Here is a 23,991-nt window from a genome sequence, read left to right on the forward strand (position 1 = left end):
GCAGCCAAGATGAATAGCCAACGCACCGACCGGCGTGGGTGGCTCAATCTTGAAGCTAACCGAACACAACCAAACTCGAGAAAAACAGCTATCGAACCTTCCCATTCACTTGACTGCAACATTGATGTTTCCTTCAGTGAAACGACTCGTCTGTCGTCCTCAGTCCACTGTTCTACATTCTCATAAAGAAACAACTTATCAGTTACAAAGTAGTCGTCACTTTGAATGTGATTCAAGACAGACAAGAAATCAAAACGTTTTTCGGTGATTTCTCCGCAACCAAGAAATCGAAAACACGCGACTGTGTGTTGTGGAGTAAACGGGCTTTCAAATACATGATGGAAGGAAACAATCTACTGAGGCCTCACCACACTAATGATCACTCAGGCAAAGTTAAGAAATATTCGGACCTTCGTCAAATTACGTTAATTGTTCGCCACCGCGCCGACTACACGTCTCCGCGAAAGCTACCAGAGACGCGGAGGGGCGCGGAGCGACCTGGACCGGCTGGTTCCCGGTTTTCCCGCTTGGTGGCGTCCGTTTTGCTGGAGTCGCGAATCACCCACCATCTGGTATTGATGCTTGTTTTATTACTGGTTGCTTTATGGTTTTTTATTAAAACGAATACTGAGCTGTATGCTGTATTCCTGATTTCAAAGGAGATATGCTGTTTTGCCTTCAATTGTTCGCCGGGAGTTTTTTTTTTTTTTTTGCTTACAACGCAAACGACATCAAAATTTTCGTGGCTGGTGGAGGTATACAGCTTCGCTGTAAAACATTAAATTGGCCATACCTCTATGCTTTGAGCATCGTGCCTGTAGACAATGTTGCGAAATAATTTGTTTTTTTGATACTTACATAAAGACAACACAAAAATTCGATTGTTTCCTTTTCCTTAATGAGCTCGTAATTTTTCTACACTAGAAATTGTCCTCTACTTAGTTCAGAACTGGTGTCTTGCAGGTAGATGCCGCTTAACGTCTGCAAATGTAATTGCATGTGCTTTCTCTCGTTCCTCTTTCCAAACCTCCACTGCTGTTCCTCGTCAAGCTATTGATGCATATAAGTATTTCGGCATTCTTCTCACTCGAAACCTCTTGGAAAACCGAAATTAACTTGGTGGTAAATTCAGCAAACAAAAGTTTGAATTTTTCTTCGCCGCAATTTTAAATTATCCCCTCCTAAACTAAAACGGCTCCTGCATATTTCCCCAGCCCGGTCTAAATTAGAACACGCATCACCTGTCTGCCACCGCCATCATGCAACATTAACAGACAACATCGAATCCGTCCAAAACCGTGCTGCACGTTTCATTAAGTCTGATTACTCAATTTTTTTCTAGTATGTCCGAAAGAAAATCAAATACTTCTCTCCCATTCTTTATTTTTGTCGAAACATGCCTTCTGCGTGTTTTTTTTTATTAACCATCTCTGAATCAGTCTTTTCTCTCCCCACAGTCTTATAATTCTTTCCGACTCGATCATTGCAGTACAACAGCCCGCCGCAGTATCCTCCCACAGCGTACTAGCATGCCTCTCTTCTTGATGCCATTGTGGACTGGAATGACCTTCCCAAAATCTTGGTCATCATCAGGTCTCTATTAGGTTTCAAGAAGCAGCTCTCATCATTGTGCATGGCACCCACTCCCCTCTAACGCCTTATGACCCTAAGGGTATTGAAAATATATAACCTGCTTCTCCGATTTTTATTACTGGGTGTGCGAATAGTAAGAAACTTCATCCGCTTATTTGGTAACCGTGGGCGTTTGCAACGTTTACAACAACTAAAAAGCAGACAGCTAGTTTTCGTATATAGCATCGCGAGAGCGTCTCTTTAGGAAGCAAAAACGTGCGCCTCCGAAACGCAGCATCCAAGAAACGCCAACTCAGAGGCGCTCGCTCCGTGTGGAACATAAGCAACGTGATAGGCTGCCTAATCAATCTGCTGACTTGTATTTATACACCAATGTAAAATAAAGGAACAAAAACATGAGCCACTCCACTCTGTGAAATTGTATAAGCAGCGAAGCTGTTTAGCGCGCGACACAGGCCCACCCTCAGGAGGCGGAGGAAACTAGGCACGCGCGACTGGACCGCCACCCGGCGAAAAGTAGACACGCGCGATGGGACCGCCGACCCGAGAGAGCGGAAGGAAAGTGAACTAGGCACGCAAGCACTTGGAACGACGACAAGGAGAGGGTGGTGCGAGCTTAGACAATGCCGACGCGGGTCGCACAGCGGCAAATCCTCGGGAAACCTTTATTATCTACCTGAGAGTCTACTGATCATAAACATTGTGCCTATTGATAAATAATTTACTGAATAGACATAGTGATAAATTACCCAAGCATCTAGGATAATGCAGGAAATGATGTTCCACGTGCCGCACGTGCCACTGTCTGCCGCAGTAACTGCTTTGAAGCGAAAGCCTAAAACAAATGGCGTCTTGCACGCGCGTTCGTCAACGCTTTATTTTGGTGATTTTAGCCACTGCATTGCACTGCGCAGAGCGTCCGTGCCAGACGGCGAAGAAACGTGGAGCAGTAACTATACTCCGCGACAACTTTTCTTGGCAATGCAGTGGAAGGTACAGGCCCACGTCCCCTCTCCCATTTTGAGTGTACGCAGGCTCTCCTCCTCCCCCATTTCCGGGGAGAGGAGGAAAGCCCGCGCACACTCAAAATAGGAGAGGGGACGCGGGCCTGTACCTTCCACTGCATTGCCAAGAGAAGTTGTCGCGGAGTATTAGCCCCGAGAACTTTGGGTGGCGCCCTCTCACGGCCAGTCGACGTGACGTCACGCCGAGGAGCGAATTTTCCCCGGCTCGGCTTGTGTATGTCGTACGCGGCAGGCTGCTTCGGTATTCGGTGCGGTAGATCCTTTCTCGTCTGTTTATTCGACGATGGTTTTGTTTTTCTTCGTGGTTTCGCGAGGCGGTCAACTTTTGTGAAAATTTCGAGCAGGAATCGGGTCCGGATTTGTTCCGTGCTGCCTCATGGACGACGGACACACCAGAGATCGAGTTACGGGTTAGCAAGCTCGTTCTTAGTTCCCAGCTCTCCGCTGCGCGCCAAACGCGCCCACCGACTGAAAATACTTGGCGTAGGAACGGTGCAGCGTTCGTGGTCTGAGCGACCTCGGTAACCGGTGCGTTAATAATTTTCCTTTGCAGTTGCGCTGCCGGTGAGCAGCATTAATCGGTATGTGGACAAGGCCTGCGAGACAAGTCGGTGCCTCATCGAGGCCGAGGATGTGTACTATGCTGGCCACGTCGTTGAGTGCGCCGTTGAAACGGCCCACGGCGACCGCTACACATTCCTGGCGTTTGTTTTACAAACATCCGCAATCTCTGGCGCCCCGCACGAGGTGAAAGTCGCCGTCTGCAGGTCGGAGGTCGACCAAGCCAGCTGCACGTGCAAGGCAGGGTATGTTTCGGGCCGGGCCGATCTTTTCTGCCACGAGCCAAACCACACGCTCGATTTTTACAGTGATCTGAAGTAACATAACTTCGTTCCTATAAAAAGAGCCTGTGAAATCCCTCATATTCGTGTTCCTTTAATTTTCGTGAATTTCGCAATCTCAAAAATTCGCAAAACTTGAAATCTCAGAAGTATGATTTTTGTCTACTGGAGGCCAGAACACTGTCAAAATTTAGTGCCCGACCCCTGTACCCTTCTCGCCAGAAATTGTGGCTAAGTAATTGAAGGTTTTAACGGGTTCTGAATAAGCGTCGGATTTCGCTAGTCTTGCCTGCTTGTCGTATCGGCACATATTCTTCGTTCCAAATATTAAATTTAAGGCAACAAATTTCGAAGAGCTAGCGCTTTCGCGCAAGGGTGCTTAATTTAGTTGAGCGGCTAACACATCTGGATTATTTATGCTACTATTTCATAAACAACTGCTTTTACGTTTATGCGCCCAAACATAAGTGCCATGTTTACATCATGCTAATTGCGGCAGGGGACTCGCCTAGCTTACCTCTTTAGTGGCTGTGGTGAAATATTTTGAAAATATACTCTTTGCATCTCTCAAAGCTGTCTGTTTTGTTGGGTCTTCTCTTATTGCAGAAACTACAAGTGCAAGCACATTGTGGCTGTTTTACTTCACATCAACGCTGCAAGAAAGTTCGAACAGCTATCGCAACCGACCAGCCTCAGAAGTGGGGCAAAGTGCAAAAGGAGCGCGTCATGAAGAAATATGAGCCAAGAATAATGGTTGACCTACCTTGCGCAAAGAAAGTAAGCTAATCAAGACAAACTAAAAACCCTGATGCCGGGGAAACAATAGACAACATTGAGGGTTTCCCTCTCTTTTGTGTCGTGCTTCATATTCAAACCCCACCAGCTTGTTTCCGCCTTAGCTCTCTGTTCATATGTTTACAAGTCTTGACCGAAACATAGTGACGACATCAACACAGAATTTTTGCCAGCAATCTGTCAACTTGCAAGCCGTTGGCTCTCTTGCTCAACAGTCGTGTCGCATTGGATAGATGGCAGCTTGACATGAATGGCAACAGTAATGTTCTCGGTGCGACAGTTTTTGGTAACCAAAGGAGCAGCAACTTGTGTCGCCTAGGTCTGTGGCCGTACAAACTATGGGGCAACGAGAAAACAGATAGCTTTATTTGCGTATGAAGAGCGATCTTAAGAAATAACGGACAGAAAAATATTTATGGTGATGTTTCTAAGCGTTAAAGGGGCCCTCCGGAGCTTTCTGCGATCGTCTGTTTATGTTGTTATATTGCGTAGTAGGTGCAAGTTAATATGTATACAAAGTTTTAGATTACATAACCGTTTATTAAGCAGATGGCAGAAAAAATATATCGGGACTATTTTCTTTTGGAAGACAACTCCCCATTCCCTGCCCATCGCTAAAACTTGACCAATGGAAATGCTGCATCTCGCGGTGAATGCGAACATTATTATTGCAACACTTTTTAAGCTCGTTGTAAATTTGAGTTTGAGAAAAACGTAAACTGATTGCGGTGTGGGAAACATAGTCCGCAATTATCGCTCCAAGACCAGCGAATTGTTTTCTCCTCGCAAGCTTGTTTCTAGGGGGTGATGCGTCGGCGCTTCGGCTCGTCTGCCACCCTGGCTCGTCTGCAGGCGTGCGTTTGCGGGACTCGTGTTCCTTCTTCCCGTGGATCCCGACTCCGAAGCCAGCTTTGCGATCCTTCCACGTCAACGAGTCAAACTTTTCCTTGTCATCTGTGGAATGCGACTGCATATTGCAGTAGCAGCGCGACGGTGCGGTGCGACGAACGACGGCTGCCGAGCACAAAGTCCGGAGAGGTTCCTCCGCGGGTCGGTGGTCGGCCGCGTTGGTGACGCACAGTCACGCCGGAATCCTTCGCTTCCTAGTGGCTGACGCGTAAAGAGATGCCCCTCTCGTTTTCCGGGGTCATCTCAGAAAGGGAGGCGTGCCGGGGACTTTGATAGAAATTTTAATAGGGAAATCCACCGCGCATGGCCGTAATCTTATGATTTTTAGGATCCTTAGGGCCTGTAGATTGAGTTACCGCCATAAATGGACCATCGCAGAACGCTCCAGAGGGCCCGTTTAAGCACTACTGGAAGCTATATTGTCAGGCACACAGCCAGTTTTTTTTTTTTTTTTTTGGACAAGTGGACAAGTTTTTTGGACCTATGACAAAATGTCATATGGGAGACGGGAGACGGGGGGGGGGGGGGTTGCGTGGCACCCCTTTTCTTCTCCCCACCCCCTTCCTCGGGCAACGTGCCTACATATAGTAGATTTTGCCCTTTGCACTTTGTAGAAGTTGATTTCAGCAGTGCCACAGAACACACAAGACAAAATAAACATAAAAAATGGTACAGTGTTCGCTGCACTGTCAGCACCGCTCGACAAGGTGCTCTCTGTGTCAGAGGGCAAGTTGGCAAAAATGGTTGCCCGGCGGCAGTGACATGTTTTTGGACCGTTGCTGCAATGTGGTAGGGTCCCTGAAAATATGTTTCCCTGTGTTGATGGGCCAAGTTCTCCGACTGTTTTTTCAATATGACAGGTCCTTAAGATGTCACTATTTCATGTTGGCTATCGCATTTATGTAACAGTTCTGGTCCAGAAAGAATGCTTAAGTACCGCCTCCTCTATGCTGAATGTCTACACACGAACTCATCTCTGTTATGTCGCGGCGCGGTGGTGGCGCACCGGTCGCATTTCCACTCTGGGGCTGTGGGCAGAAGCCCTCATGCCAGACGTGTATATCTGCGTTGTTTTGAAAGGAACCAGACAAAAACCTGCCTTCTTGTCAAAACGCTGCGACTGGGGCCGTACCACAAGTGTTGAGAAAGATTTGAAGGTCAGTTTTCACGTGCTCGGTTCGTCCGAGAATCTGTATATATGCCGTGAAAAGGGAAAAGCATACGCCGTCGGACAACGATTGCTTGGGCGGGAAGCACTTTGAGTTGAATTCACGGATACTTGTGGTCATCAGACTTATTTGTTTTGTTCCAACATGAACGCCAGAAAACCGTCAAGTTATGCGAACCACCTACGGACTACGTTCAGTGCGCCTTCAAGTTCAGACGTCCCCTGATTGTTCGAACTGTCGTCTGCTTTTTTAAACGTTTCTGCTTGTCGTCTGCTCTCTTAGATGACGCTGGCCCGTAGAACAAATGTTGGCCCTGTACTTGCGATAAGAAGTAAGTGCAGGCCTGAAAAGGCTTAAATTTGTAGGTTGGTAAGCAGGCTCGATGTAAACAGTACATACAAAAAGATGTTGATCATTGTTACCGGTGGCCATCACCGACTTGTTATCCCTAATTCACTTGGTTGGGCTCTGCTTGCGAAGTTCAGTATCGACGTCGGCTATCTCGGCTACGGTTCACGCTTTTGCAGCCTGAGCGGCGTCGCGACTGAAAATTGCGAGCGAAATCGCATTATGCGAATCAGACTTTAGCATACATACTGCGGCGTCCACGCGGAATGAAGCGCCAGATGTCACAATATTCACGCGAAGTTTTGCGGTGTAACGAGCCTCGGTAATTTTGCTGACGCCCCTCAAATAGTCAGACATCGCCAGGAAGACGTGGAATCAACATTTCGAACGCGAAAAAAGGCAAGGGGACTCATACCGACGCCGACAACATTGCATTTCAATGGTTTGTTTATGGGCGACGGCGAGCTTCTTGCCCATACCCCCATCGCGCATGCGCAGCGCCGGTGGCGTCCGCTAGGGGCGCTCCGGTTTGTTTGTAAACACGAGTTGGTGTATTGGATCGCTCGTCTCGCATTGTTTTGAAATAAACCCATGCAGACACCCTGGGTGTCTGCATGGCAAGTATCTGCATCTTGATCTCTGACATCCATTTGTGCTTTTTTTTTTCCCAGGTAAAGACCAAAGAGACTCCTCAACTCCAGGGGCACGTCCTCGAAAGGCTTCTGAAGGATGTAGGACATCGGTCAGCTGCGAAAATGCATTTTGAAGCTGCAGTCGAAGCAGGTATGCGCACACAGTTAAATTAATTCGAGCCGAACATGTGTCTGAGACTTCAGTCTTGCATGAAAAGAATGCGTTAGACAAGTAGTGGGACGCTCGATAAACATGCTACGTATTTACAATATTGTTGTGTCTGGAGCAGTTTTCTGAGGCATCATTCACAATTTGCGCACCCTAACTAGCCTAAAACTGTAAGCACAAGGATAGTAGCACATGCTCAGCAACGCTCGGTAAGCGTGCTGACTGACAACCGTCACGGTGCAGGATAGGAACATGGCATACCTATGCAATAACAATTCATGTATTATGTAAAAGCTTCTGGTGTGCTAACAGGTAAATAATGATGGCGCATGATGCGTCTTGCCAGGTCGGTAGGCTAACAAATTTTATTTTATAGTACACAGGCATATTTGTCGGTAAAGTGTTTGGCGATTATCTTACTTTTCCTAACGATTTCTCTGTATAGGCCCTGGTTGCCTATATTCAACAAATAAATAAATATATAGATGTGCCGCTGAGCAGGTCAGTTAGGCAGGCTATCATTAAAATAAAAAGTGTGGGTAATGTAGATATATCATGTTACGCCTACTAAACTGTCTCCAAACGGTGATGTTTATGCAAGAAAGGTTGTGAGGCAATGCCACGCTTGAAGGGCAATGTGGAAACATGAATGATGATGCTGGCCATAGTTTTGTGACAATTAATCAAGACTGGTGTTGCTGATTCCTTTAGGGCAGCCTACACACGTTTGCGAGCAGGGCCTCTGGGTACCAGCGTCTTGTTCGCTCGGGTATGCATGGGGCATGCCATATTCTGATTACGATGCCTCACTAAGGCTATAGTGACTGGATCATGGCATCCCTTGAAGCGCACCCCAGTCAAGAAGATGGCTGCACCGAGAGGCTGTACTCGGAAACGTGTATTACTTCCGGTGTGTTTGATAGCTAAGCATCAAACATGAGTGATCGTAAAGTACACAAGAAAGGTAAAAAGCAGACATTGCTAAAAGCTGTTATTGATTTCACACTGACTGGCTGTCCAGCAGTCATTGCTGTAAACTATGTTGGTTGAACTGTGTGCCGTGGGACAGAAAAATATGCTGATAAGGTGGACTCCAGCTCTTCGTATATTCGGTGTAGATGTAAGACCAGAGAAGCACCGCAAATGCTAGTGCATAGTTTCTCAAGCTGGATTACAAGGTATACAGGCGTCGACCGGTGTGCTCTCTGGGGTTTCCCGATCTCCAAAACTTTCCGCAAAAGCAGTGGAAACACTGTTGTCACTGTTTAATCCTTGAGAAGTCTTGCTGCTTGGGTAGCAAACAATCTACAGCTTATGCGGAGGGCAAGTTTGTCTGCTTCTTGCGCAGGGGGTAGCGGTGACATCAGAGCGCCGAGCCCCGATTGGCTGATTGCGACCCCCTATCTGAGCGTCGTGTGCTCCTTTGCAGCGTCGTCTGCTCCTTTGCAATGTCGTCTGCGTCTGTCTTACCTTTCCTGCGACTTTGGGAAGTGCAGGTCTTTACGAGCAAGCACGACTTCGCCTTTTAGAGAGAGCAGACGAAATAACTCGAGCGGTACGTTGTTTTCGTCTAACAATTATACTTCATTTCAGCTTAGGTCCGAGTGCGGCCGATGTTGTGAGCCGAAGGGCTAATCAAACAGCAAAAGAGGCACAACGTCATGGCGTGCTCTCTGCAGTTGATAGGATCAGCTGGTATTCGCCGTCTTTCTGTGCGTGCTCCTCCGCCGGCTAGTCCTATCAAGCGCAGAGAGCACGCCGTGACGTTGCGCTTTCTACGCTGTTTGATTGGCCCTTCAGCTCATAACATCGGCCACGCTCGGGCCTAAGCTGAAACGAAGTATAACAGACGCGCATCGAGGAGAGAAGTCAAAGGACTCACTGGCGAGGTGTACCGAGGCGCCGAGGTTTAGAACCGAGAGTGAGGGTGGCTAGAGTACGCAAGTTCCCGCCCAAATACTTTTTCCCTCCTTTCGTGTGCGGCAATACTCCTCACTCTTTAACGGCATCGGTGGGTTGGCGCAGTTAACAATCTCTGCTAGTCAAAGCGATGGCTGCTTCACCTTTCCTGCGTCTGTCGGAGATTCACCACTTTTTCACCGGCGAGAACACGGCCTTCAAAAAAAAAAAGTGTTTGTCCTTTGTCCCTCTTGCTCCCCTTCTCTTAGGATTATTTTCGTTCTTCTTGTCCTGCTCGCTTGCACCTTTGCATTTAATTGCATTATAACAATAATTACTTCTTGGTGTCAACGAGTCTACGACATAACTTCCGCAATACGTTCGACGCCGCTCGGGTAGCTCCATCGATCTTGCTCGGATTCTCTTTCACAGATTAGCACAGGTTTTCAAACTTTAGCCACCTGGGTTAACGCCACACATACATACCCCAATATGCTACCTGACAACAGCCTTTTAGTCGAGCGAGGAAGTTGTGGCAACAAGCAGCGATCGAGCGCTTTTGGGCTATGATGTGCTCACAGTACCGATTGCACAGCCGTGTTTGTTTATTTACAGTCACTACATCAGCTGTCATCTGTCTTTAGCTGATTATCTTTGAACAACTCATTAAACGCGAGGTACCATTCACAAAACTCGTGCAACTAAACGTTTTAACATAGCAATGAACATGGTGTTTACTTCTTACCTGAGCGAGCGACCTGCCGCGGCATGCTGCTCTTGGGGCATTGCAGCCATTGCTGTGGAAGGTCCGTCTTGGACAGTCCATTTAGAGCCGCGTAAAGTACGGTAGCCACCATATGGCTTCACTTTGCGGCCCCGCGAGGGCATTCACGGTAACTCTCTAAAATGTCACCTTGATCGGAGAGCGTCATCTTTACCGCGTAGCTACAATTCTTAAACGACGCCTGGACATTCGCAACGAGAGTGAAATCCTTCACCTCAAAAGAAAGGACGTATCCTTTAAGGTATTTCCTTTCGCCTTTCTTGAAGGCCGCTTTCTCGCCGGTGAAAAAGCGATGAATCTCTGACAGTCGTAGGAAAGGTAAAGCAGCCATCGCTTTGACTAGCAGACGGTGTTAACTGCGCCAACCCGCCGACGCCGTTAAAGAATGAGGAGTCTCGCCGCACACGAAAGGAGGGGAAAAGTATTTGGGAGGGAACCTGTGGACACTAACCACCCTCACTCTCGGTTCTTAGCAAACAAACCTTGGTGCCTCGGAACACCTCGCCAGTGAGTCCTTTGACTTCTCTCCTTGATGTGCGTCTGCTAGTTGTTGGACAAAAACAACGCACCGCTTGAGTTACTTCGTCTGCCCTCTCTGAAAGGCGACGTCGAGCTCGCTCGTAAAGACCAGGACTTCCGAAAGTCACAGGAAAGGTAAGACAAACGCAAACGACGTTGCAAAGGAACAGACGAAGCTCAGATAGGGGGTCGCAATCAGCCAATCAGGGCTCGGCGTTCTGACATCACCGCTACCCCCTGCGCAAGAAGCACAAACTGAGGTAGACAGACAAGATGACAGCAAGCTCGCAGTGCAGTACAGTAGAATGATGTTTGGTGACAGAAATGAAGTTATGAAAGCTGGGTGACGGGCGACAGCGTGCTACCTGATAATTGCTGTCGCCGCAATGAGACAGGAATGCTAAAATCATGTCTCACCTATGTTTGCGAACAAAGTTATAATAATAATAATAAAGTTAAGCAGTTGCTTTAACGGTGAGACACAACCTTTAGTAGATTGGCGGTTGTCTCTTCGAGGTTTATATGTCTTTCTGATCTTATTTCATGCTCTACACTTAGTGAACCATTGTTAACTCATATGCTTAGCCACAAGCAGGCTCCAATCATTTGCAATGTTCCGGTCGGCTCACTTAGCTTGGCAACATTATGACTAGAGCAGAGAAGAAACTTTATTTTCTAAGGTTTGCTATCTGTGAAAGTTTTTTTCTTTCGATTACTACCATTCACAAAATGCATGTATATGATTGGGTTGCACACATTTCAGATTTGAGAAGCATGCATTTTGGTTTGGGTACAGTGAGTAATTTGGGATATGTTTCATAGATAGTAATACTGAATTACGTCGCATCCGTGGAAGCTACGATGGACCTCGACACCACCTCAGAGCCTGGACCCAGGGATTTAACCCTGATGGGCTCTTTGGATGAATTGAGCAAACTTGCTGGGAGCAGCGGCAAACGGCTGCAACTACAGGACGTCCTCCAGCACCTACACGAGAGCAAGAGTGCCAAGGACGTCAAAGAAATCGAGTTCTCGACACGGGAGCAACAGAAATCGAATCTCTGGATGCGCCACAGGGTGGGCATGATTACCGCATCCATTGCGTATAGTGTGTATAGGAGGGTGAAAACGCTCAGAACAAAGATGGGCCCTCATGACGTGAGGCCCCTATTGAAGAAGATTATGCGGCAAACAAATGTCCGAACGCCCTCAATGCGTCGTGGCAGTGAAACGGAAGGCACTGCGAAAGAGTGCTTCAAAACCAAGTATGCAGGGCATGGGAATTTAGTGGTGAGAGAGTGTGGCCTGCAAGTTATGGAGGGACGACCAAACATTGGTGCCAGCCCAGATGGTCTGGTGGAGTGCATTTGCTGCCCAAAGCGCATCCTCGAGGTTAAATGCCCTGAAATCATGAACAAGTTCCTGCAGGAAACTATGGAGAAAAACCAAAGACAATGTTCCAGGCGAGAATCTGAAGCGCACGACGACCTGTTTCTGCCAGGTGCAAATGCAGATGGGTCTCACAGGAGTCAGGCACGGTGACTTGTTTGTCTACATTAGCGAGCACGACAATGTCTGCATCAAAGTAGAATTTGATGAAGACTACTTTCAGGATGTAGTTGAAAGAGCTTCATCTTTCTTTGAAAAGTATGTGCTCCCACATATGTTGTCTGTTTAGACTGGATCAAGTTTGTCCTGTCTTTACAATTGATGTGATTAAAGGGATTCTGGATTAAAATTGGGACATCATAAAGCAAGGCAGGTGCAGTAGGCGGGATGGTACAATCCCCATAACATCGCTCATACAGCGATATCTCCAATGGATGGCCATATTTTTGAAAAAGAAGGAAGCGACTGAATGAGGCAGACAAAGCCAGTCACATCCCGATTCTCATACCCTCTCTTCGCTTTGTCCCCTCAAGGCAGCGAACCAAAGTGGGGAGGAGAGAAGGAAGGCTGGTTTCTCTCTTTCTCAATCTTTCCCGGAGAATAGCTACGCCAAATTTTCCACTTAATCGCGCCCCTTTTTGTTCAAAAATACGACCATCCGTTCGAGATATCGCTGAATGAGTGATGTTTTCGGGTTCGTAGTGTCCTGTTGAACTCTTCTGCGGCCTTATTTTGTGGAATCCACATTTCGGTTCAGCATCCCTTTGAAGGGGTCATGCAGCATTTTTTTTTTAAATCTTGCCAAATACAAATAACTTCACAGGCGTACCTACAGAACACTCATTTGCTTCATTATTCTCTGTTCAGAAACCTAGCGACTTGCAAACTTATCTTTATCATTCTGATAAAGCCAAGAAGCATAGAATTTTTCATGCATGCATTGTGCATGTAGTACGACTCTGTACTTGGTCATTGGTTGTGGGCTTATCAGAATGATCAAGACATATGTAGAATTTGCACAATAGAGACTTGTTTCAACAGTTGCGGTCTTGGCTACCTATCAGAGCTTACAGGCGCAGGTTTCCTCAAATCAGGCTTACAAATGGCATGTTGGAAGATTGTAATCAGTGAGTGCCCGACGACTCCATAATGTAGATTTGAATGCGAGGCATCAAGACATTGAGCTTTTTCTTTTGCACAGCCCATGTGAGGAGGATACTTGGATCACGCCAGTGCCAGTACGCTTGTTGGAAAAGTTCAAATGTAATATTGTTTCACGACCCCTTTAAAATTGTACTGACATACGCATAGTAGTGTAAAAATTTAGATTTGAAGGGCCTCTAGACAGCAACTGGTCACATTAAAAAAAATAATGAGCAGGCATAATCATACTCTTTATTACAAGAAAATGCACGAAAGAGATGTGGTACTGGAAACACGTTTGTCTAATATTTGCAACATTATTTACCGTTTGAAATTTATGCTTGAGCACTACTTAAAGATAGATGTTCTGTGTGGTAGTTATATTGGTGCATTTGTACTCTGTTTATGAATTCCCCTGTTATTTGATTGTGTCATTAAAAAGATTAACCATTTTTGTAATGGACTACCATACTCTTTCATCTCAGTCTACATAAAAAGAAACATGGTCAAAATAAGCCTACATACTGAATACTTAAGCCAGACAGGCACTCACACTAGCCGCATTTCTACTTGAAGAGGAATTTGTCCTCGCTAAACAGAGGCTTCGAAAGGTTTACCATGCCAGAAATCACTATGAAGATCTTGTCAATGTATGGCACAAGATCTAGATCGAACCGATTTCTCAGAATGCGGTAGATCTTCATCCTCTGAATTGCTCTCTCTAAATGAACACGTGCACAGGCTATAGACTGATTGGACCTGGCTTCTTCTGTCGTCAGCTGTTTCTCCATAAGGAAGGGAGGCCTGATCATTCGCACAATTTTTTCTCTGGACAGCTCGCTGATCAGGAACCCTTTGTCCAGCATCACACTGTCGACATGTGGAGTACACCTGTCCAGCAGCTGGGACTGCTTTCTGATGAATGTGTCCGATGCTTTTCCACCATATGCTGGGCTTACGTAACTGATTAGCCCTCCTGGTGTTTCACTTACTAGGACCTTTGCCGTGTATGTTTGTTTATAATGGCTGTATGTGAGCAAAATTGACATAATGTCTTTTGGCCTCTCGATTTCTATCTCTGTGCAGTCCAACACCATCCTCGTGTCCTTGTACTCCCAGAAATAGGTTGTTAGGCAGCTAACCACGGATTCTTTGTCCGGCCAGAAGACAGCATGCTCGAGAATGCTTGCGAGTATCACAATAGACTCTTTAAAGATGTTCGACACTGTTGTTCGGTGCACACCGAAGAGCACTGCCAACAACGAAAACTTAACGTCGTGATACAACTTCATAAAAGTTAAGAGCATGGCGTCATCGTCACTTATGCAGAAGCTGCGGGATGACTGGAGTGTGCGGGCTTCTGCGTAGAGCTTTGTTATATTATAAAACAACTCGAATGAGCACACTCCTTTCAGTACCAGCAGCCCATTTTTGTCTGTTATTTTAGATATCGTTATCAGCTGTTGTCGCTTGAATGGGTCGCTCATGGTATCGACTTGAACACCAATGTTGCGTTGAAACTTCTCCAGCTCTGCAGTGAGTTCTGCAAATAAAAGCGAAGTGGTATAAAAAGGAAACAATTCAGTTGTTTGAAATGAAGCATTGATATAATTCCTACCTTCAACATTTGTGATGTTTATCATGATGGAACTTAACCCGAGACTGGGGTAGAAACAGAAACGTTCTCTTCTTCACTTGTCTCTGTCCCTTCTACTTTTAAGTTTCTGTTTCTACCCCAGTCTCGGGTTAAGCTCCATCATGGTAAATATCCACCAGCTCGCCTGTACTTTAACCGTTTTTTCATTATTTGTGATGTGTTCGCCGGGGCTCCCACTGGGAACTGAGAAGGCACTGGCACTCGCCGCAGTTGAGTCTACAACCAATGTTTCGGGAGTGGGCGAAGGGGCAGGTAGCGTCCAAATCACTGATACATGAAATGAAATGAGGACTGCATTTGCAGATGCATTACTCAATTGCTGGCACAAACAGTCAAATTAGATAACGCATATCATTTAACATTTTTGTAGTATCCATAGTTTCTAAACAGGGATGCAGTATCAGAATTACTATTACTTTAGCAACGCACTACTTTATTTCCAATGAACAAACAATCGCCAGTCATTTTTTGCGAATGGGGAATGCCCTCTGCTTGTTTTCCTAGTAGTGTTTCACTTGACTGATTGTAGGAACGGTGCGAAATACACATGGAAACACCAGACTGGCCCCACTTGCCAACCTATTGACTGTTTTTTTTTGTCATGTTCACACAATGGTTTATACCAACTGGCCGAGCTTTCCATCTGATCAATCACTAATCTCGGTGATATCTGCGGACTCGTTTATATTATCCCTCAAATGGTGCAAAAGTTCTGCAACGAAGGGCATTTAATTTATAATTAGTTTTACTGCAATATTTGTTATTTATGAGATCTAGGAAATTGATTTTACATAAATAAAATTGTCTCCGGACTAGAACACCAGAACCTTTTCGTACACAAACTGTCATCCTCCGTGGGTTCCAGAACTTGTTCTGCTGCGGCGGCATCTACCACTGGAGAGCTGTCCGAAATCCCGCTGCTGCTCGTGTTTTCCTGTACGATCAGGAGGTCCAATTGTAGGGAAATGGGAGGTTGTGGCACCTGCTGTGGATTTGCAGCAGCATGCCTTTCACCTGAAAGTTAAAACAAAATGAAAGCCGTTTACGATTCCCTGTAACGCCGATTAGAGCGCAGCTCTTGAGGAGGAAGATGGAAGCGTACTGAGGGATAGGTGACTCCTTGAGGTCACGTGACCTCGAGGGGGTCACGTGATTTCAGGGGGTCAACCCTTAGCGAAAACTAGGTTACTTTAAGTATACTTTACGGTCTTTTAAGATACTCATTCTCAAGAAGTATACTAAAATTGTCCTTAAAGGATGCTAGCCAGAAGTAGGCTTGTACTATTAGTGTCCTTTCTTAGTATGCTTGAAGTAAGTACTGTAATAGTATACTTTTAGTAAACTAGCTAAGACCTAAGTAGCTTCTAAGTTCATGCGAAGCGTCTTACTAGTAGCCTGTCCTGGGTATCTTTTAGTGCACTAGAAGAACGTTATGGAAGTAAGCTGGAAGGATCTTGTAAGTAGTCGTGCAGTGACTTATCAGTTGCCTCTCTAAGGTTTCTTTTAGTGAACGAAAAGTTTACTATGGAAGTGCGCTGAAAGGATAATCAGAGCATGCACCGAGTATGCTTAGCTGCGCTCACCATGAAATGAGGACAACATTGTGCTTCGTCGCTGTGTCTGTGTCATGAAATGGCGTCAGCAGCTCGCGTTGTTTCGAGCGCTGTGGCGTTTCAGTGTTGTACGTGAGCCCCCTGATCAAGTTCTCAGCGTTCCGGTGGCAGGCGTGACCGACTACGTCTGCGATTGCACCGTCCCAGAATGAGTGTAGTGACCATTATAAGTTGCGCACACGCTGTGGACGCGTAGCTTCCCGGCGTGGCGATCAAGAAATGAGCCGCCTGGAAACGACAACAATAGTTGCGTTGACGCAGTGGTTACCCCTCACAAGAGCGCAAGAAAAACTGTGAAAGGTACGTTTAGTTGATATCTTCAGGAATATGAAAGGTAGCCGCTGCAGTCTCAGCGTAGTTGTTGTCGTTTCCAGTTCGTTCTGGTTACACGGACGCGGTGAGCAGCCTGCAACAGCGAGTGAGATACGCTATTACCGTTTGATCCACCAGCTTCGGGAGGCTGATATCACATCGCAACCCGCAAAAGTCAGGCGCTTGGCGGATGAATCCGAACACCGCGTACAAAGAAAGTGATTGCTTGGTGACAATCAACAAATATGCGAGCATGACCGACTACGTCTGTGATTCCATCGTTTAATCATCAGTGCTACGTGTTATTTGCCCCACCAACATCTACGAGCAATCTTCTGTCGTCGATAGTTCTCAGTCGGATTATAAAGCAGTGCAGTTTGTGTAGTGGTGCACCGGGTCGCGAAATCGATGCTCCTGAGTTTCGTCGACGCAGAAAAAACAAGCTTCATCGTGTCTGCGTCTGAGAGCTCCGCGTGGTTTCATTGCATTGTTAAAATTCGAATGATTTGGGGTCTGTTGCTGTCGTGACGCGTTTGAGTTCTTGGTATTTCTATCAGTCGCGAGCGTGACCGACCACGTTTGCAAATACGTCGCTTTTTAGACTTAAGCTAGGTGGCGCAAGCTACCGCCCGTTACAAAGTGCGTTGCAAGGTGCCGCAGTAGTATCCATACCCATACAATCATCCAGATGGTGCCGGATTGATCAGCCGTCAGTTTTGTTGTCTTTAAATAAACCAGTTTTTTTTATGAACGTTCGATGATGTTACTTCGAAAACTTTAGCATTCCGAAGTGGGATTACCGCTGAGCCTCCCCGGAACAGTGGTGGCTGCGACAGCCACGTTCACGCCGACGGACGTGAGTCTTCTTCGCGGGCGGTGGTGCGCGTCCATTGTTTCCGCCACCGACGAGAGGCCGTTCAGTGTTCCCGTTGACTCGACGAGAAAGCACAGCCATGGCCGCGGACCGTGAGCTCGTACGGACCCTGGCGTCGCAACCGGGCTTCGCATCGGTGACCGCGATGCCAGACTTGACGACGTCCATTCCCGCCTTCTCCGACTCGTCGTCGGCAGCGAGCGCCATGAAGTGCGCGGGACTGGGAGGCGCATATCAACACGGTGGCGGCGCAACGCAGTCCGGGTGGAGCGATGAAATAACGCTCGCTGTTGCTTCATCGAAGGTGAGCGGGACGGCTTGAGTGGCATCCAACGACCGGGAAGCGACTGGAAACTTGGTCGAAATGGGCTGAAGAACTACAGATGGTGTTCCCCGATGATGACGATTCGCACTCTACGAGATGATGCTCCGGCGGACACAGACCGGGTGAGTCCGTCGCTGATTATTTTTTCGACAAGAGCTTCTTCTGCTACAAGTGTGACGTCAAGGAAATGAGTTTACAATGGCGCAGCTTATAATCGCGGAACTTCGGAACATGAACCACGCTGTGATCCTGCGGCTTCAACAGCGACGTTCGCAACGTCTTTCGAACTTTTGCAAAAACTTGCTGATTTTTTTTTCTTGAAATCACTCGTTGCAGAACAAGCAGCCCACAAGAAAAAAAAAAAGACACTGTGGAGGACAAGCTTCTCAAAAAGCTTCGCCAGGAGCTGAAAGGTCACAGGGTATGTATAACAACATTTTTGTTAGAAAGTGTTAGCTTTATGGAGAGCGCATCAGATTTATATAATGTTGCCATTTTGGTGCTTGGTTAGATATATTTTAATCAATGTCATTATTGCTTTTTCAAGTGTACTTATCAATTATTCATTCATGCAAACTGCAAGCTGTTCAGAATGCTGAAGTAATTGGAGACTAGATATACTGTTTCAGTAACCTTTGCACTGTGAGGGCAGATGACATATGATGTTATTTTCCTCAGCTTTAGAAAAAGTTGGTGGCAACGGGAATGCAGCTTTGCGGGTCAGTCAGAGGTCACTTCTGGGAAGCAGTTCCTTAGGACTTCCAATGTTATACTTTGTTGTACAACTCTGATAATCTATCATTACTGCTTATATTTTCTTTTTATAGCTCCGTGCATCTTCTGGGGATCCTGAGGACGTTGCATCACAAGCTCGAGGACCTGTCTTTGCTGTACCTGCCCTGGCCTCTGCTGAAGAGGCCTCTGCTAGGTCCAAGGAGTCCCGGATAAAGGAGGGCGAGACCTGGGCCAACAATGTCGAGACCAGGGCCAGTGAGCCTCAGACCGGGGCCGAAGCCAGGGCTAATAAGGTCAAAGCCTGGGCCAACGAGGCCGAAACCAGGGCAGGGCCACCGAGGCTGAAGCCAGCATGGAGCAGGTTGAGACCAGGACCGACCTGACTGGGGGACGCTGAGGCTAGGGCGGCCGAGGCCAGAGCACAGGAGGTCGAGGTTGTAACGTAGCGTCCTCTGCATCCGGATGTAAGGTGAAACAGTATAACCTATTTGTCCAGGCCTAACTGCTCGATGTCGCAAATTTGCAACCTAAAAGATTTTTTGCTTAGAAGTTCATTTGCACCAAAAATAACTTTAGTGATCGATTACATATACACATTTGCAGGTACGTCCCCTGGGCGCCGCCATCTTCCTAGCTGGAGAGCGCGTGAGCTGCGCCATAACCTAATTACGATGCCTTGAGAAGAAGACGTAGTCAGATTATGGCGCGGCCCACAGTGTACCTAAGTACCCCCCAGTAAGCAAGATGGCGGCGCCCATAGGCCATACTTACAAAGATGTATACAAAGCAAAAAAATAAAGTTTAAAACATTTTTCTTATCTACACTTTGCTTTAATTCCCTGCGTTAAATGGTCAACAAGCTTCTTCATATCCCAAAATGAGTACTACTGCTGCTACCATTCTTTGTGATTCTGTAAGTTTTTTTCGTTAAACTGAATGCTGATACAGGAGAGACTTTTTCAAAATCAGGGTAGGCAATATCTGTGATGGTAAAGCACTGAATCGTGATGCGAGAGCTGACCCTGCTTGGGTTTGGAGTTTGACTGTCTCTATGTTTACACACAGTGTCAATTTTCATGCCTCAATTTGCTGTTCTCCTTACAGGAATAGCTTGTGCATTTCTCTTTAAAGTTGCAGCTGTACATAGGTGAAATGGGGCCACTCATAGTATGATATAGAGTGGCAGCAGCATTCTTACTCGATTTGGGAGCGGTTTGTGAAGCGGCGTGTTGACAGTGAGTGCCCGTGTCGAAAGCAGTGAAATATGCACAAAAATACTGAATGTGCACTAGGAGAGAAATTTTGAAAATAAAAGTGACAGCCACTGAACTGAGCTGACTAAGATCAGGGAATGAGATTTGAGGGGTATTGGGGTGGCGAAGCAGTCTGAAGGGAGAGCAATATTTCTAGTGCAAGTTAAAGGGCTCGGATAATTTCACAAATGGTTTCTTTATGGTGAGTATACACATGTCCAGCATGGGATTTCAGGCTTGGATTTCACAGCTTCATGCTTTCCCACCATTCATATTAAAAGTTTGAAGTCTAGGAGCAAGTTTGGTGCAGTGTTTGCTTTAATCGTGTGCACTTTTAATTTTCCTTAATGTTAAACCAGGTGTCACATGTGTGTAACTTCAAAGCGCCTGTGATTTCAGTGTTGACTGTTGAACCAGTAATTTTCTTATAATTTGATGCTTCCTACCGGCAGGTGTGCCACCCCTTGTTGCGGCTATGGAGACTCGTGGAGTGGCAGGCCCTGTGGTTCAAGAGGATATTGTGTAGAATATGGTATGTAACAATTTTTTTTCTTCACATCGCAGTTAAAGGTGTGAATCTTTTATCTTGTCTTTTTCCTAACCGTAATGGCTCATTCACACGAAATTTTGACGCTGGGCGTCAAAATTTGATCAGATTATTTTGATGCTCGAACCACAATCGCAGACTTTTGACGCTGGGTGTCAGAACTCTGTGGAATATCCTGTGGCAAGCGGATCGATCAAAGACCTTTTTGATCTTTTTTTTTCTTTTTTGCTGGAAAAAACTTTTTAATTAGAACAAAAGGCAGGAATTCTATTGCCATATGTCACACCAGGGAATGTCAGCTTATGTGCAGCAAGAAAATGAATTTCGGCGGCGCGAGGATGTCTCGTGCAAGGCTCTGTCACATGCCTCCTCAGCTTGCAATGGCCTTGCCGCTTGCCTTCCTTGTCTTGCTCGGCCTTTTCTGTCCTCAGCTACAGTTGGTTTGCGACAGCACACTGCCTTTTGGTGCCAGGGTAGGTAGATGCAGCTTTTAAAAAAGGTCTATTGCATCCTTTGTGATATAGCAGACGTTCACAAATCATTTTAAATCTCGTTTAGCAGACGATACATCAATGTCTTTTTTGTTCTGTTTTCGTCGGTGATTGACACTTCATGGCAGGCGAAACCAACACAATTTAGACGAACTTGAGGTTTTAGCACCGATTTTCCATGTTACCTAAAAGGAGTCAGTGTGAAGCGCGGATTGAACACGAGTGTCATGTCAGCCTTGACTGCCCATTCGGTGAGAACACGAGTCGCACCTGATTGATGATGCTTCACTAATTATTAATCTTAATTCTGTGCTCTGCTCGGTCCCCCTTTTGGTCACAGAAAATCCAGTGCGTTGACTTCCCAAACTCTTCTTTTTCTCGCACTGACAGGCAACATATTTGCAAACAGTCTTTTAGCTCCTTCACTCTCGCCAAGACGAAAATCAGACCCCGTGCTGTGGACAGCTTTCGTTCGGTGCTCGCATATTTCTTGGTTGTCACTGAGCAATGAGCATAGGTAACCTACTCAAAGTAATGCATGGTGTTTGTCAAAAGTTGACCTCCTAACTTCCTCCGCCGACGCACACTGGCACGGCAGGGTTGTACTAAGGAAACTGATTTCCCAGATACATCATATGGGAACGGCAGGGAGTAGTAAGCCTCAACATTATAACTTACAGTGCGACTAGGACAAAGACAGACAGAGGAGAAAACACAGGACAAGCGCTGAACTGGCAACTGATTCTATTGAAAAGAAAATACATATGATGCTGCTGCTGCTCAGGCAGGCATGCCCCTCCGTGGCCCTGGCGCTTCTTCTTTTACTCAACACGATACGAGCCGAGTTATCCGAGATCCGAAAAGCCGATCTCGCTCTTCATCAAAGTCACTGTGGGCTGGCTCACACACAGATCCGTTTTGTGTTATGTAGTATGTCTCCATCATTTCTCGGGGTAGTTTTTGGTTGTGTCGGAACATCACTGTCGTGTTGTTAAAAAAGGGTTGGCATCCGCAATCCCGGCAATGCATCGCGAGATGTGTGTGAGCGGTTCCTTTTGTAGAACTGTGGTGTTCTTGTAGTCTTATCTTGAGGCAACGCCCAGTTTGTCCTATGTAGGCACGCCCGCAGGAAAACGGGATCTTATAGACCACACCTTTTATGCAGGCGACAAACTGCATTCCGTGTTTGATGCTGCTGCGGCTGAGATGTCGGATCGTCATTTCTCTCACGTTTGTTGACTGTGGAGCACACAGAGCCGAGATTGTGACAGGCGGAAAAATCAACATTCCCATTGTATCTCGAGGCAGCTTTCTTGAGTCCGTGGGAAAGGCGGTGGATGTATGGTATGACTGAAGTTTTCCTTTTCTCTTTCTGCTCGAGGTCACATTGCTCGATCTCTGGATCTGTTTTAAGGTATTTCACGATTTTTTCGCAAGTTGAAGTAATGACCGAATTAAGATACCCCAAATTCTTGAGCCATTGAATTTTGGAAATGAAGTGGGAACTCAATTTGTGGATGCATGTGCTTGTTAAAGCTGTCCTCAGACAGGGAAATGCGATGCCTTGTTTGACGAGTTTAGAGTGGGCTGACTGAAAGTTTAGAAGAGCCTTTGCTATTCTGGGACTGTAACACCAGCAAACATGATCATCCCCCTCTTTGATGCGGAGATCCAGGACCTCAATAAGGTTCTTTTTTGGGGCTTCATAGGTGAATCGAAGTCCTTGCCTTTTTTTCGTGAAGATCTTCAGCACATCGTCAAGCTTCTGATGGAAATTAGCCCTCTCAACGAAGACCAAATAATCGTCTACGTACCTAAACACTTTTTTGGTGTTTTTCTCCAAGCAAGGTTCCAGATCCCGATGGATCTTGCCTAGGAAGATGTTACTGAGCACAGAGGCTACCCTCGACCCTATGCATACTCCGGACTTCTGTAGGTACACCTTGTCCTGCCATCCGATGAATGTGGACTTCAGCCCACTCCAAACTCGTCACACAAGGCATCGCATTTTCCTGTCTGAGGACAGATTTAACAAGCACATGCATCCTCAAATTGAGTTCCAGCTTCATGTCCCAAATTCGACGGTTCAAGGATTCGGGGTATCCTAATTTGGTCATTACTTCAGCTTGCGAAAAAATCATGAAATACCTTAAAACAGATCCAGAGATCGAGCAATGTGACCTCGAGCAGAAAGAGAAAAGGAAAACTTCAGTCATACCGTACATCCACCGTCTTTCCCACGGACTCAAGAAAGCTGCCACGAGATACAATGTGAATGTTGTTTTTTCCGCCCGCCACAAGCTTAGATCTGTGTGCTCCACAGTCAACAAACGTGCGAGAAATGACGATCCTACATCTCACAGCCGCTGCAGCATAAAACACGGAATGCAGTTTGTCGCCTGCATAAAAGGTGTGGTCTACAAGATCCCGTTTTCCTGCGGGCGTGCCTACATAGGACAAACTGGGAGTTGCCTCAACATAAGACTACGAAAACACCACAGTTCTATGAAAGGAACCGCTCACACACATCTCACAATGCATTGCCGGGATTGCGGATGCCAACCCCTTTTGAACAACACGACAGTGATGTTCCGACACAACCAGAAACTACCCCGAGAAATGATGCAGACGTACTACATAACACAAAACGGATCCTTGTGTGTGAGCCAGCCCACAGTGACTTTGATAAAGAGCGAGATCGGCTTTTTGTATCTCGGATAATTCGGCTGGTATCGTGTTAAGTGAAAGAAAAAGCGCCAGGACCACGGAGGGGCATGCCTGGACGAGCAGCAGCATCATCATATGTATTTCCTTTTCAATCGAATCAGTTGCTCGTTAAGCGCTTGGCCTGTGTTTTCTCCTCTGTCTCTCTTTGTCCTAGTCGCACTGTAAGTTATAATGATCTCTACCGTAAACTCGCCCAATTGTCCATTCTGCTAAGCCTGAACAGTTCGGTCTTTTTTTGGTG

General features: G+C 46.4%; 2 protein-coding genes and 1 pseudogene across 2 annotated transcripts; 2 read left to right on the plus strand and 1 right to left on the minus strand.

The window, feature by feature from the left end:
* The first annotated feature begins 2,963 nt into the window (after positions 1–2,963).
* LOC115318853 lies at positions 2,964–4,190 on the plus strand. Its single transcript, XM_042293381.1, has 3 exons — positions 2,964–3,028; positions 3,172–3,424; positions 4,067–4,190. Exons 1-3 carry the CDS (start codon positions 2,995–2,997, stop codon positions 4,188–4,190), a joined length of 411 nt encoding a protein of 136 aa, XP_042149315.1. The 5' UTR covers positions 2,964–2,994.
* A 20-nt stretch (positions 4,191–4,210) lies between these two features.
* LOC121832920 lies at positions 4,211–13,666 on the plus strand (annotated as a pseudogene).
* Positions 13,667–13,782: 116 nt separating this feature from the next.
* LOC115318852 lies at positions 13,783–14,535 on the minus strand. The gene has a single exon (XM_040216760.2). The coding sequence runs from the start codon at positions 14,521–14,523 to the stop codon at positions 13,783–13,785; it is 741 nt and encodes a 246-aa protein (XP_040072694.2). The 5' UTR covers positions 14,524–14,535.
* Positions 14,536–23,991: the final 9,456 nt, after the last annotated feature.

The sequence above is a fragment of the Ixodes scapularis genome, unplaced genomic scaffold (genome assembly GCF_016920785.2).
Source record: "Ixodes scapularis isolate PalLabHiFi unplaced genomic scaffold, ASM1692078v2 PGA_scaffold4__175_contigs__length_147842914, whole genome shotgun sequence".
NCBI classification, from domain to species: domain Eukaryota; kingdom Metazoa; phylum Arthropoda; class Arachnida; order Ixodida; family Ixodidae; genus Ixodes; species Ixodes scapularis.

Excerpts from the sequence above, each read along its gene's own strand:
- LOC115318852 (XM_040216760.2), bottom strand. The coding sequence starts at position 14,523 with ATGCTCTTAACTTTTATGAAGTTGTATCACGACGTTAAGTTTTCGTTG.
- LOC115318853 (XM_042293381.1), top strand. The coding sequence starts at position 2,995 with ATGGACGACGGACACACCAGAGATCGAGTTACGG. Across the intron at positions 3,029-3,171 it reads CACCAGAGATCGAGTTACGG|TTGCGCTGCCGGTGAGCAGC; the intron begins GTTAGCAAGCTC and ends TTTCCTTTGCAG. Across the intron at positions 3,425-4,066 it reads AGCTGCACGTGCAAGGCAGG|AAACTACAAGTGCAAGCACA; the intron begins GTATGTTTCGGG and ends CTCTTATTGCAG.